At 39.5% G+C, this 15,999-nt stretch overlaps 1 protein-coding gene and 1 pseudogene across 1 annotated transcript in view; one reads left to right on the top strand and one right to left on the bottom strand.

The window, feature by feature from the left end:
- The window catches only part of ITGA2 (integrin subunit alpha 2), a 103,136-nt gene that overhangs the window by 64,474 nt on the left and 22,663 nt on the right, over positions 1–15,999 (bottom strand). The window contains exon 2 of the mRNA XM_041748211.1: positions 11,563–11,683. Within this exon, the coding sequence (XP_041604145.1) occupies positions 11,563–11,683 (121 nt within the window). The remainder of the gene's footprint in view (positions 1–11,562; positions 11,684–15,999) is intronic.
- On the top strand, positions 13,541–14,120 carry LOC121486857 (annotated as a pseudogene).

Below are 15,999 nucleotides of genomic sequence, written 5' to 3'. Positions count from 1 at the left end.
AAACATGCCAAGAGAGAATGTTACAAAGGTGGAGGTTAGTGAGTAAACCCTGCTAAGTATGGTAAAGCTTCTTTGAAGTAATGGATATAACTTAATCACAACCAGACAAAAGAGTTGCATGAACAATCATGTGTGCTGATTCTCAAAACAAAATAAAATCCCAAGATATAAACTCCCTTTCATACAGTGAAACTGGGAATTCTTCCAAGATGACTTAAAATAACACTTACTGTTCAATTATCTTGTGGGGGAAATAGTGATTATGTAGAGTTCCAAAACATAGCCAATTTGCCCACCTCCAGTGGAATTCAAAATACTTTGTTTAGTTAGTAAACAGTATTTATGGTGGTGTAGGTAGTTTTAAACCCACAATCCAGGGGCTGTTATAAATATCTTCCTTTGGTCTGTGAGTCTATAAACTCTCCCAAGTGTTCCTTTAATGCTAGCAATTTTTCTAGAGATGACTGACAGAGGTGTACTTAAAATAGTAGGGCAAAACATGTTTTCTTTGATTCAACAAACGCTTATTGAGATCCCGTGGGGCTGAAATTTTGCACAACTCCAGGGATACCATTTCCATATAAATAGTGTGCTCTGGTCTTGTTAAGTATGCAACCTGTGAGGCTGTACATGGTGTCCAGACCTACTATGCACCAGACTTGATTCTAGGCACTGGGGATACGTCAGTGAATAAGTCAGTCAAAAATTTCTGTTCTCCTGGAGCTTACATCCTAGTGGGAAAAGATAGAAAATAAAGCTTAATAAATAAATAAAACATATCCTGATGGTGATCAGTGATTTTTGGGAAAAATGAGCAGGATAGTTGGGAGTGTGGTGTAGAGGGTGTTGTAATCTTTATTAGAACGGTCAGGGAGGGCTTCCCTGAGAAGGTGTCATTTAAGCAAAGAATTGAAGGAGGTGAAGGAGTAAACTGTAAGACTCTGGTGGAAGATTACTAGGCCGTGGGAACAGCAAGTGCAAAAGCCCTGTGGTTGAACCTCAGTGTATGAGGAAGAATGTGGGAAGAAATGTGGTCAGATCGGTAATGGGGCCAGATCGCATAAGATTGGTATAAAATTCTAAGAATTTGGCTTTGCCTCTGAGTGACATGAGAAAGCCATTGGAGAGTTTTTAGCCCAGTAGTGATGTGATCTGACATATTTTAGTAGGATTCTGAAGACTGCTCTGTTGAGAATTATTGCACTAGGGTAAAGGTGAAAGAGATAAAACACTTCAGAGGCAAATGCAAAATCCAGGCAAGATTTGGGGGCTTCTACAGGGCTGGTGAGAAGTGATCTTATGTTAGATATATTTTGAAGGTCGGGTCAGCTGGATTTCTTGAGAGGTCAGTTTTTAAACACACACACACACACACACACACACACACACACACACACAGAGTCAAGGATGACTCCAAGTTTTCTTCCCTAAGAAACTAAAGGAAACCAGTGGTCATGATCAGATAAGGGGGATACTATCAATAGAGCAAGATTTTGAGATGAAGTGAGCTCAAGAGCTCAGTATGAGGTATTTTAAGTTTGAGATACTATCAGACATCCAAGGGGATATTTTACTTAGGATTAGAAGCTTATTGTACACATTAATGTAAGAAATTTCAAAGTCTATAGTATCTAAATATAAATACTATTCCTTATGTTGTTTAGTTCCAAGTCACTGAAATCACAAGGGGTATTGTGAGTTCTCTATGGGTACTTGCTTCCTGCTTGTAATGTAAAAGGAGTTTATGATGCAAAGAAGTCACCTGTGAAGACATCAAGTCTCCGGGAAGGAGGAAGACAGGTAAAGATAATTCATTTTTAGCTCCTGGTTGGGAAATACTGTTGTTATAAATTTAATTGTTAAACCCTTTGGCATGTGTTGAAAGGCAATTTTAGTTTCTAAGCTTCATTATGCTACCTCTGATTCCTTCGGCTGCCAGATTGCTTCCTTAAATAAGGGGATGGCTAAACCCTCAAGGTCTTTCAGTTCACTGATGTGGAGTCCACCAACCTCGTTGTTGCTAAAACATCTTAAGCCTATTGTTCTGTTTCATAAAAAGCCTGGAAATTAGCTTTTGCACTGGAAGCAAATGAATCAAATAAAAGCTGATTCTGTTATGTTGACTCACCCAACACGTGGTTTTCCTAGAGTTAAAATCAAAAGTTGATATATTCAATTTAAAGCCTTGTGCTAATATAACTCCCACATCTTTGGAAGGGAAGGAATGACTTTAAGACCACCACATTTTTATAAGTTGAAGCCCTGAGATAGTACCTTTCAACAAGGCAGATGGTTGTTTTATCAATGATAAAATATGGAAAAGCAACATTTATAAACCATTTAACAGTTTATAAAGTACTTTTTATGTACACTCTTCTCTTTGATCCTTATAGAGGTCAAGTATTACAACTATTCCTGTTTTCCTATAAAAGCAAAGTCTAACTGTCTAATTGGCAACAAAGTCTAGATCTGCACTCATGTCCTTTCATTCCAAAACTCTGATTCTATCATGGTAAGTTCTGCTCAGAACTCCTCTAGAGAAGTACTCCTTATTTGCCCATCTTATTGGCCATAAACAAATTAAACAGTTTCCACTTGTGCCACTTTGTATTCCTCAAATCCCTCTTTGGATACAGCTAGCCCAGTGGAAAAGTTTCAAACAACTGGCCACCAGGAAGGTGTGCATATGTTAGCCCCATTCACTTGTGTAAATGAACTTTGTTCCAGGAACAGACATTCAGCCGTTAGCACAGTGGAAAGCTTTAAATTGTAAGACAAGCTAGTGAGGCATGGAGAATTTTCACAGATCATTGAAGGTCTCCAGACATTTGGGAGTAGCAGATCTATCTCCGACGCAAGTCACAAAAGATGGGTGTGTGTGTGTGTGTGTGTGTGTGTGTGTGTGTGTGGTGTTTGTAGGTATACACACAAATTTGTGTCCAGGGGCAAAGGGAGAAGCAAGTCAGAGTAGGGGATATTTAAAGTGCCTTTTCTATTATAGATTTTTTACTTATGATAACAGAAACCATGGAAAAAATTTAGCCATATGGATTATTTAAACTTAGTGGAAAAGAAATGAACAGCTATGGCATAACAAATATAGGTGGATCAACACCAGGGTGGTCCATGGGGTTTTAAAAGGTACTTGGTTCACTATTTATTCTCCCCCTACTGTCTGCCTAGAGAAGGTACTTGTTGATAAGAAATGTGCCATTTTGCACACCTATATTAACAGTGTTGAGTGATAGTTTAATTATATGGCAATAACATAATAGTTATTTATAAGAATATGAGTTTTTAAATTTAAAAGTGTAAGACTAGTCAGACTTCTAATGCCTTTCCAAAATCAAAAATTGGACTCTTACAAGTTAGTGAAAATAAAATGTAATGAAAGAACAAAAAGGAATTATATGTCATGGGTTTAAAATAAAAGCAAACCCTGAGAATAAACAAAGTAAGCATGTTAAATGGCACCGCCAGGATAACCTAATGGCAAGAGAATTTTATCTTTGGAAAAAGACATAAAGGATGATATTGGCTAATATTTAAAGGCCATAATGAAAGACAAAGACATGATTATTTTGGAAAAGGGATCAGAATAGCATTCTTGGCCAAGAAGAAGAAGAAATGGACTGAAGCTAATCCAATATGCATGGAAGCTAATCGATGGCAGATGAGAACTGGTTGAGAAAACAGGCAGTGGAGGGAGGTAGGGAGGAACTTGTTATTAAAAATCCTGATTTTTCTTCCTATTTTTACACAGTGCTAAGGAGAGTGCCTCCTTATATGCATAGTGATTTTGTTTTTTTTTAACAGTGGATATAATTTATTCATTTTAAAAAAAACTGGATATAGTTTATTTCTGTTTTTTAAGTTTTTATTTTAATTTCAGTCAGTTAACATACAGTGTAAAAGGAGTTTCAGGTGTATAATATAGTGATTCAACACTTCCATATGATACCTGGTGCTCATCACAAGTGCACTCCTTAATCCCCATCACCTATTTCACCCAACCCTCTGCCCTCACATTCCTTCTGGTAACCATCAGTTTGTTCTTTATAATTAGAGTCTGTTTCTTGATTTGTTTCTCTCTCTTTCTCTCTTTTTTTCCCTTTGCTTGTTTGTTTTGTTTCTTAAATTCCACAGGATAGTGAAATCATAGTATTTGTCTTTCTCTGAGTTATTTCACTTAGCCTTATACTCTCTATCACCCAACAATGTCATTGCAAATGGTAAGATTTCATTTTTTGTGACTGAATAATATTCCATTATATATAAACTACATCTTCTTTACCCTTTCGTCAATAGATGGACACTTGAGTTGCTTGCATGTCTTGACTATTGCAGTTTATGCTGCTATAAACCCAGGGGTGCACACATCCCTCTGAATTAGCGTTTTTGTATTCTTTGGGTAAATACCCAGTAGTGCAATTACTAGATCATAGGATAGTTCTCTTTTTAACCTTTTGAAGAGCCCCTATACTATTTTCCACGGTGGCTGCAACAGTTTGCATTCCAACCAATAGTGCAAGAGGGTTCCCCTTTTTCTGCATCCTTGCCAACACCTGTTGTTTCTTATGCTATTGATTTTAGCTAACCAGGTGTAAGGTGATATCTCATAATAGTTTTGATTTGCATTTCCCCAAAGGTAAGTGATGATGAATATCTTTTTCATGTGTCTGTTGGTCATCAGGATGCCTTTGAGAAATAGTTGTTCATGTCTTCTGCCCATTTTTAAACTGGATTTTTTTGGGGGGTGTTGAGTTCCATAAGTTTTTGTTTTTGTTGTTGTTTTAGTAGCCCCATTCCCAGTTGGAGCCCAAAGTGGGGCTTGAACTCATAACCCTGAGATCAGGACCTGAGCTGAAATCAACAGTCAGATGCTTACCTGACTGAGCCACTAGGCACCCTGAGTTTTGCAAGTTCTTTATATATTTTGCATACTAACCCTTTATTAAATATGTCATTTGCAAATGTCTTTTCCCATCTAGTAGGTTGCCTTTTGGTTTTTTGATGATTTCTTTTATTATACAGAAACTTTTTATTTTGATGAAGTCCCAATAGTTTATTTTTGCTTTTGTTTCCCTTGTCTCAGGAGCTGTGTAAAAAAAAATGCTATGGCTTAAAGAGCTTACTGCCTATGCTCTCTTCTAGGATTTTGATGGTTTCAGGTCTCACATTTAGGACTTTAATCCGTTTTGAATTTATTTTTGTATATGATGTAAGAAAGTTTCTTACTTTTGCATGTAGCTGTCCAGTTTTCCCCACATCATTTGTTGAAGAGACTGTCTTTTTCCTGCTTTACTGAGGATTAATTGTGTAGTTGTGGGCTTATTTCTCATTTTTTATTCTGTTCCATTGATCTATGTGTCTTTGTACCAATATCATACTATTTTGATTATTACAGCTTTGTAATATAACTTTAAGTCCAGAATTGTGATGCCTCCAGCTTTGCTTTGCTTTTTCAAGATTGCTTTGACAATTCAGGGCCTTCTGAAGTTCTATACAAATTTTAGGATTCTGTGTTCTAGCTCTGTGAAGAATACTGTTGATATTTTGATAGGGATTACACTAAATGTGTAAATTGCTTTGGGTAGTATAGATACTTTAACAATGTTTGTTCCTCCAACCTATGATCTGGAATATCCTTCCCTTTCTTTGAGTCTTCTTCAATTTCTTTCATTAGTGTTTATAGTTTTCCAAGTACAGGTCTTTCACCTCTTTGGTTAGATTTATTCCTAGAGCACTTTTGTTTTTGAAGTACGTTACTTTTTTTTTTTTTTTAACTAAACTACAGATTTTATTTGGATTTCACCAGTGAAGTGCTTTACTTTTATTCTCTCACAAGGTGCTCAAAACATTCCAGTTTGATAGGGATGGCCCTCTCTTTGTACTCCAGAGAGGTTGTAGACTTTCTCTAAGTCACTCAGCTAGCAGTGGGGAAGCTGAGGGTAAAACCCTTGTGCTCTGGCTCCTAATATGACAAATATCTATCTATGAGAGAATGAAAAGATAGATGGTGACTGTCATCTCTGTCCATGCAATGCTGTTTTGTAACAGAAATTTTCATTCAAAATACTGAATGAAGTTGATATTACTTTATAAAGTTTATATGACAATTATAATTAAATATTTTTTATAAATGCCAATTATTTTCTGCCACTCTCCTCCTTGGATATTTAAAAAATATGTAGCTTGGAACATTTTATCTTTGTTTTGCATTAATCTACTGTATGCATATTACTTTTTAGCTCTGTAATCTTAGGCACACTACTTAAACTTTCTAAGTCCAGGTCCCCTCATTTGTAAAAGGAGTAATAATACAGCCATTGTGAGCATTATCCATTTGGCAAAGAAAGAGTCCTCAGTACTTTTAAATATTGTAAATATCAGTAAATACCAAATACTGTTATTCCAACCTATATATGACATAATCTTTGATATGTGTATTGAATTGAATGTTTCTTATTTATCTAAAATTCTCTTCCATATATCCTATAGACGAGTTGGTACATTTATAACACACTTAGAGCTTTATTCATATTTTTCTTAGTTAGAAAGTTAGAACTATAACATAAGCTCATATACAAATGGAATTTTTTATTGGCCATAATATATGTTCATTATATTTCTCTTCTTTTCTTAAACAAGCATGCACTAGTCCTTGCTGACCCAAGAAATTACATCTCTTCCACTGGAAATACCCCTTACTGCCAGACAGTTTTGGTTACACAAGTGACTGTTCTAAGATTTTTGAGTCATATAATGAGCTCAGACTATTCATGCGGCAGGCCTTCGGATTAGACAGAGACAGTACATAGCACCATAAGCTTCCAGGAAATGACTTTAAACATATCTCAATCCTTTGTATAATTGCTTCTGATAAGAATTGCATCATCTACATTTGAACATCCTGTGTGTATGATGGAGGCCTCAAAGTGACATTGAAGGGAGAGCAGGCCACAGCTTTACTTACAGAGGGGCACACTGCTGCTCTGCTTAGGAGGTAATCTTGCCTATAGATAGCTTATTTGAGACTTAAAAAAAACTCTAGAATTCTCAAAGCCACATCACTACTATTTCCAGAGTAAAAGTCCACAGTGCAGTAAAAGTATAATAAATAAAACAAACAAAAGCATCAAGATAATTTTGTTAAGCTCTTGTACAATCCAGTGTAGACTACGCCTATAAATTCTTAGAAACATGGGACATGGGCAGCCCGGGTGGCTCAGCAGTTTAGTGCTGCCTTCACTTCAGGGTGTGATCCTGGAGACGTGGGATCAAGTCCCGTATCAGGCTCCCTGCGTGGAGCCTGCTTCTCCCTCTGCCTGTGTCTCTGCCTCTCTCTCTCTGTGTCCTTCATGAACAAATAAAATCTTTTTTTTTTTTAAAGATTTGGGACATATGGAACAGTTGAAGCGGTACTTGAAAAATAAGGAGCATGGTTTAAGAAAACTTAGACTAGAGCCAGAAGCAAGTTGTCAGAAGGAAGGAAAAGGCTGAGAGATAGAGTTGGGGCTCAACAATACAGATGGTAAAGAAAGTCAAAGAAAGCTTCAGAACAAGCAGGAAGAGAGTAAAGAAAACAAAAGAGTGTGTGAGTGAGTGTGTGTGTGTGTGTGTGTGTGTGTGTGTGTCTGTGTGTTATATAAATCCAAGAGAAAAAGACTCAGTTATTAAAGGAATTCACAGTAATCCCACTTTCTGTGCCCAAAGCTAACTTGATTAGTATCAGGAGGAAAGTTAATGTTTAAACAGTCCTTCTCACATCTGCTACTTCTATAACGTCTGTGCAGTTTCATAAATTAGGAGTGGAGACCGGCATAGTGCCAATCGTCAAAACAAATAGGCGATTCTGGATTTCAAGTTTCATACTATTTTCCTTGAGCCTGAGAGCCGTGAGGGCCGCTGGTCCTAGCTGTGGCCTGCTCCAGCAAGTGGGAAAAGCCTTTGGCTGCCTCTGCCAGGCACCTCTGCAGCCAGGCACCTTGGCAGGGCCAGGCTCATGAGAGTGGGGCCAGGAGCAAATCTTGTCCGTCAAGTGTCCCAGGCCGTGGGAGGAAAAAATGAACTCTTCACAGTAAAATCATACAGTTAGTGACACTGAGGGAACACCAGCGCTATTAACCACCTGGGGTTGGCCCTTACTATATCTCTGGTATTACTCATGGTTGCAAGCTCTACATATTGATCTTCCTCTTTGGCTCTACTCCACACTCCTTAAAGGTATGGTCAACATTTCCTACGCTGTACCTCACCCTGTGTTCCGCCTGTGGTGGATTCGCAGATCACGTCCACGACTCGACCTCTTCTGCTGCTTTGCTTTAACAAGGCCAGCAGGGTGGAAGGGCAGACTGGCATGCCAGGCTGGCTTCGGATCTCTTTCCTTCCAGCTGTGCCCTGCCATAGGATTAGCCTCTCAGGAAGACAACTCGCCTTTCTCTTCTTGTGTGCCAGGGTACGCTCGTAGCAGCTGGTGTTATAGACAGGCTTGAGGGAAGTAAGGCCTTGATAAGCCTGACATTACACCTTACCAGAAAACTCTATACTGGAGTTAAAGGCATTAGACCAGCCAATAACGGAACGGTGACTTGTTTCCCAGTAGTCATTGTCCTGTGTTTATACATCTTTCAGGAATGTCATAAGAAGGCCACAGAGGGACTTAAGAATGTCTCGTGTTGTTGGTCTGGACATAACCTGATCAACACCAGAATCTTATCATAGTTGCTAAGACATTCATCTTTTAACAATGTTTTGTATACTCAGAGAGAATCATGGAGAGAGAAAGGACGTATGGCTGCCTCTCACTTTCCTGGGACTCTGCTTGCTAGATCCCTGTCAACATTTTGTCCTGGTTTGTCTTATTCAACTTCCAACCTGCAGTGTGGCCAGTAGTTGAGTTGCCCTCCAACCCTTGATAGGTTTATCATCTCTAATAGCATCTACTACTGATGGTGGCTCTTTATTTTAGACTTGACTTGTCCCAGAAAGAACAACCTTTACCTTGTCATTTAAAAAGAACAACCTCAAGCTTGATTGCAGATTATCCTCAGCAAGGCCACACTTATGAAACAGAACTTCAGAGTCCCTCCAAAGGTCTTGTTCAGCTCATACTTAAGTCAAACTACTATAGTTCACTCCATAGAGTACCTCAGGTGAGTCATTTGGAAATAGGGCTTTCATTCAATCATTCAGCAAATAATTATTGATCCCCTAACTTGGTGCTAGATAGCACTCTGGCTTCTGAGTACATGCCACTGGAAAAAAACAATGCACTTCTGTCTCTTCAGGGCAGAAGACAGACGATGAGCATGCAGACAAAGGTGATTTCAGATAGTAATAACTAATCTACATAAAATAAATTTGCACGGAAGGTAGGAGAATGGCCGCGAGGTGTGCTGAAGTGCTCATTTAGGTAGACATTCTCTGAAAAGTTTCTATGAAGAAAAGACATTTGAGTGGAGACTGAACAACGGGAACCAAGCAAGCAAGTGAAGATCCTGGGGAGACTTCTCCTTCCAGGAGAAAAGCATTTGCAGGAGCTTTGACATAGTAATGAGTTTAGTGTGTTCAAGGGACGGACGGAAGACACAATTCATGGGGTGCAAGAGTGAGGGGGTAAATCATGAGACAGGATAGGTACACTGAGACCAGATCATGGAAGATCCTTTAAATAATTTTAATGTATTCTAATTGCAGTTGGAAGCCACAGAAGGTTTTAATCTAGGGAGTGACAGTATTTGAATCATGTATTTAAGCGTTCATGAGCCTGCCCTGAGGGGTAAGAAGGGAAGCAGAAGGTGGGTTAAGAAGTGGTTGCAAGGACTCACGTTGGTTTGAGCAGGGGCTGCAGGGAAGATAGGGTTAACCAACGGTCTGTTATCACATGTATTTTGGTGGTGGTATCAATGGCACTGACTAATGGATGAGATATGGGGGGAGGTGACAGAAAGAGAGGAGTCAAGGATTTTTGGTCTCATCACTGGTACAAAAAATCAAATATTTATTTAAGTTTGGTATGTTAAGTTTGGTAAGTAGGCATCAATGCCGTGATGGTTGTTCTGGGTATCTACAGTTCAGGAAAGAATCGGGGCTGGACATGTAAAATTGTGGGTCATCAGCAACTTTATGTGCTAGATTCCAAGGTCAAACTATTCCAATCATAACATCTTCCTACACTCTTGACTACAGTTTATGATTAACAAAGCATAATAAGATAATTGTTAGACATGTGCTCTCATACCCCAAATGATGTCAATAATTACTACTCTTTGGATTTTTAACCAGACCATTCTTATCCTTCCAAATGACTGACAAACTGCAATGTACCTTGCTTTCCAAGTCTCCTCATATTAGTTAATGCTTTTCTCCTGACTATTCATTTCCTCCCCTTGAGACCCACCTCATGAGTCACTTCCTTCAAGATGCCTTCTGACACATAGTGCCCTCCTGAGTGATAATTTCATTTTATTTCCTTATCACCCAGATGGGCATGCTTCAAAATGTGGATAATCTGGATTTTAAATGTTTCCTTAAATTTAATTTTTGAGCATCAAACATAAGTTCACACAGAAAAAATACTATTAATTATAGCTTTTACTCGATAAGCCAACAATAGCACATTCAACCATTGGAAAGAACGCTAAAGGATCCACATTGCACGCTAGAGGTTAAGTCTGGAACCTACCGCTGCAACAGGGAGATAAGGTTCCAGTGGCAGGACTCTTGTGACCAGTGAACAGCAGGACTGGCAAGGGAGGAGCTACAGTTCTTCAACTTAAAGACAACTTTCAGAATCATCTGAATTCCCCTACATTATTTTCATTATTTTTATGAGAAACTTAAACCAGCTGTGGGGGTATATATTTCCATATCCATGAAGATAGTGCATATAAATGTAACCATGGTTTAAATGTAACCATTACGCAGCATTAAAAAACCAGGTCCACTTTCAGGCAAAAACAAATGATAAAAATGCACTAGAGAAAGCTAACTGTAAATTTTGCATGAAGTCTTCTGAGAATCCTGTGCCACACAGAGGAGGGAAGATTGACTTAGAATGACCCAGTAGATACAGCCTTGCTGAAGGAAAAAATCTAGGGGGGACAATTCTACCATCTGACTAAGAGGCAGCATTAGCTAGTTGACCATTTGCAAAAGCTCAATGGTGGATACCTGTTTACAGAATAAGAAATGAAAACAACCCTATCTATGTATCTATCGATCTATCTATCCATTCATCCACCAGCCCATCTGTCCCTCCCTTCCTTTCCCTCCCTCCATCCCTCCATCCATTAATTAAATGGTCAAAACTACTACTATAAATGTACTACAAAATACTTAGGAAAAGTTTTATATCTAGGTTTTTAAAAAGTACTATTACACCATCTCATTAATTATCAATCTCAAATTTATCAACTCTCAAGGAAAGAGCCGTCATTTAAGGATATTTGGGGGCTATCTATTAATAATATACTTATGTACCAATCCGAACAAGTAATTGGAATTGAATATTAAATTTATATAGTATTCTTATTGAAATCATAAAGAGAATATTCTTACCAGTTGCCTTTTGGATTTATAAACTGCTGGACTGCATAGCCAAACTGTTCACTTGAAGGACCGGAAAATATCTTTGCTTCTAGGAGACCAACATTGTATGCCATACAACAATTTAAAATGCCTATTAAAAAATGAAAAAAAAAATAGTCCATATTTACAATTTGTGAATATAAGTTTGTAATATAATTCTCAAGGGCCACTTAAAAATTTTGTTTTATATAACATTTATTCTCCTTATTACTGTTTACTAAGAAATAATAGCTAATGCTTTTTTTTTTCACTAGCTAATGCTTTTTAAGTTCTTATTTGGGGCTCTGGTACCATGCTCAATACTTTATATGCATGATTCATTACCTCATTCATCCTCATAGCATCCCTAGGAGATGATTAATATTATATTTGTTTTGCCAAGATTTCTAAGGTTTCTGGAGATCAGCATGTCATACAAGTCTAAAGGAATAAGGGTAAGGGAAGAATTTGAACACAGGGCTGTCTGATTTCAAGTTTGAATTGTTAAACCACATGTTACCTCTAGGGACTCTTAAGTAACTTCAGTAATTTCCTAACACAATGAGACTCCTAGCTGCCCAAGGGCAGAGGCTGAAGGCTATCTACCTTTTCTCCTAAATTCCCCTGAAGATTTTTGACATGGATTCTGTATGAAATATATGGTGGAAAAGCACTGCTGACTACATAAAAGGAGGAAGAAAAATCACAGCTCCTTGAAAACTACATCATTTTCTTTCAGAGGAGCTCATTTTTGAGGATGAAAATGTAGGGGATGGTGTCCTATCACTTTTATTCCACTGAGAACTGTCAAAAGTGGTTTTGGTTTTTGATGCTTCTCTCTGAAGCCTCAAGAAACAATAATCATTTTCACAAACAACAAAGACTTTGATAGGCTAAAGCTCTCAGAGCCTTTTTTTGAAAAACCTTATTTGTGACGGAAAGGGAAGAGGGGAAGGAGTGAGGCTGATGCCTGTCAGTCCTTCATTCTAGAGAAAGCAAGCTGTGCGTGGATACTAGTGCTGTCTGTGGGGATGGGAGTGCGCTTCATGCTGTTTGACATCAGGGTTTATCTTTGCAGACACTGAAGGCAGAGGGGGTTCTTTAAAACTGACCTCCACGATCTATTAATATGTGTTTTCACGGAAGAATAGCCCACTTTCTGGGCAGCAGTGAAAGCACACAGTTCATAAATTTATTGTTTCAGGCACTGAAAGAAGAGGACTTGCTCTTCATTGTGCTGCGTACTCCTGGGAGCTGATTCTGCACAGTGGCCGGAGCATTATGAAGCCCGCGATAGAGCTTGGGGGACTTAAGGTAGTTACTGTGCTTCTCTATGTGCCAAAGTCATTCCACCACGGATCTGTTCATTCAAGAGAGCTCGGCTCATTATTTCTTAGAAATGTGGTCTGCTGGCAATAGAAGGACAAATAGCAATTTTGAAATATGCTATAGCAAAGTCCACATGGCTGTACTTTCACAAAATTTCTCTTACATCTATTTTTCACGTGTACCACTGCTCCTTCTTATTTTTCAGGAAATAAAATGCAGAAGAAAACAACATAGCAAATTAATCATGGAAACAGAATTGACATTCAGAACACGAGTGTTTTCAATCAACAGTTTAAAGATTTTATTTATTTATTTATGAGAGACAGAGAGGCAGAGACACACAGGCAGAGGGAGAAGCAGGCTCCCCAAGGGGAGCCCAAAGCGGGACTCGATCCCAGGACTCCAGGATCATACCCTGAGCCGAAGGCAGATGCTCAACCACTGAGCCACCCAGGCGGCCCTCAATCAACAGTTTAACTTCAGGCTCTGGGCTCCTCCCTGTTGGACAGACAGGGCCAGCCTGGCGGCAGACACGCTGGTGAAGGGTGGAGCGGACGGATCGGGCCCTACCAGGCGCCTGGTCACCAGGGCTGCTGTTAACTCTGGCAAAGTGGATACTGTCGCCATCAATGACCTCTTCATTGATCTCAACTACATGGTGTACCTGTTCCAGTATGATTCTACCCACAGCAAATTCCATGGCATGGTCAAGGCTGAGAACGGGAGACTTGGCATCAATGGGAAGGCCATCTCCATCTTCCAGGAGCGAGATCCCGCCAACATCAAATGGGGTGATGCTGGTGCTGAGTATGTTGTGGGGTCCACTGGGGTCTTCGCCACCATGGAGAAGGCTGGGGCTCACTTGAAGGGTGGGGCCAAGAGGGTCATCATCTCTGCTCCTTCTGCTGATGCCCCCATGTTTGCGATGGGTGGGAGCCACGAGAAGTAGGACAACTCCCTGAAGATTGTCAGCAATGCCTCCTGCACCACCAACTGCTTGGCTCCTCTAGCCAAAGTCATCCATGACCACTTCAGAATCATCATGGAGGGCCTCATGACCACCGTCCAGGCCGTCACTGCCACCCAGAAGACCATGCACGGCCCCTCTGGGAAGCTGTGGCGTGGTGGCTGAGGGGCTGCCCAGAACATCATCCCTGCTTCCACTGGCGCCACCAAGGCTGTGGGCAAGGTCATCCCTGAGCTGAACGGGAAGCTCACTGGCATGGCCTTCCGTGTCCCCACCCTCAACGTGTCAGTTGTGAATCTGACCTGCTGCCTGGAGAAAGCTGCCAAATATGCGACATCAAGAAGGTGGTGAAGAAGGCATCGGAGGGCCCCCTCAAGGGCATCCTGGGCTACACTGAGGACCAGGCTGTCTCCTGTGACTTCAACAGTGACACCACTCTTCCACCTTCGATGCCGGGGCTGGCATTGCCCTCAGTGACCACTTCGTCAAGCTCAATTCCTGGTATGACAACGAATTCGGCTACGGCAACTGGGTGGTGGACCTCATGGTCCACATGGCCTCCAAGGAGTAAGGGCCTCCTGGACCACCAGCCCCAGCAAGAACAAGAGGAAGAGAGAGGCCCTCAGCTGCTGGGGAGTCCCTGCCCCAACTTAATCCCCCAATACACTGAGAATCTCCTGACCTCCAATTTACATCCCAGACCCTGAGGAAGGGGAGGGGCTTGGGGAGCCCTACCTTGTCATGTATCATCAATAAAGTATACTGTACCCAGCCAAAAAACAAACAAACAAAAAAAACAGTTTAACTTCACTTCATGGTGCAGAACTTAATAAATGCTATTTAAATATTTTACCAAAGCTCCAACATACCAGCAAAATCTTGGGGAGATGATGTCAAATGCTCCTACTTTTCTAATATCTAACACTGGAAAGGCCACATATGACTGTAATGATGTCATTTTGATTAATTAGACTATTAATTAGACTTCAGCAGATCACATGACATAAAATCACATTGGAATTCATTTTGTCATCTAGCAGCTAAATTTCAATTTATATATGTTACATATAAATACATATTTATATATTACATCAATACATACATGTTATACATACATATGTCACACATAAGTACATGTAAATACATGCATATAAACTATTATTCAAAAATATAAATCAGATCATTCAGATAATTTCATTTCTCTGCTAAAAATATCTCAGTGTCTTTTATTTATTCATTTATTTTTCTCAAGTATTATATACATATTCACATGTACCACATTTTCTTTATCCATTCATCAATTGATGAACACTTGGGTTGCTTCCGTATCTTGGCTATTGTAAATAATGCTGCAACAATGGGGTACTTATATGTTTTTGAATTTGTGTTTTTGTATTCTTTGGATAAATACCAGTAGTGGAACTACTGGGTCAATGGTAGCTCTATTTTTAATTTTTTGAGGAATCCCCATACTGTTTTCCACAGCGGCTGCACAAAATTACATTCCCATAAAGTGCATAAGGGTTCTTTTTCCTCCGCATTCTCACCAACCCTTGTTGTTTCTTGTGTTTTTGATTTTAGCCATTCTGACAGGTGTGAGGTGGTATGTCAATGTGGTTTTGATTTTCATTTCCCTGAGGATGAGTGATGTTGAGCATCTTTTCACTTGTCTGTTGGCCATCTGGATGTTATCTTTGGAGAAATGTCTGTTCGTGTCTTCTGATGATTTTTAATTGGATTGTTTTTCTGGTGTGGAGTTTTATAATATTTTTAAAAAATATTTTATTTATTTATTTGACAGAGAGAGGGAGCACAAGCAGAGGGAGTGGCAGGCAGAGAAAAAGGAAGAAGCAATCACCCTGCAGAGCATAGAGCCTAATGTGGGACTCGATCCCAGAACCCTGGGATCATGATCTGAGCTGAAGGCAGATGCTTAAGTGACTGAGCCACCCAGGCACCCTCTCAGTTTTTTATATATTTTGGATATTAACCCATTATTGGATATATTGCTTGTAAATATCTTCTCCTAGTCACTGGGCTGTCTTTTTGTTTTGTTGATGGTTTCTTTCACTGTGCAGAAGCATTTTAGTTTGGTTTAGTCCCAATAGTTTAATTTTGCTTTTATTTCCTTT

Source organism: Vulpes lagopus, chromosome 3 (assembly GCF_018345385.1).
Source record: "Vulpes lagopus strain Blue_001 chromosome 3, ASM1834538v1, whole genome shotgun sequence".
Lineage (NCBI taxonomy): Eukaryota > Metazoa > Chordata > Mammalia > Carnivora > Canidae > Vulpes > Vulpes lagopus.
The sequence above is the reverse complement of the archived record's forward strand: the minus strand, read 5'-3'. Positions and strand labels throughout refer to the sequence as shown.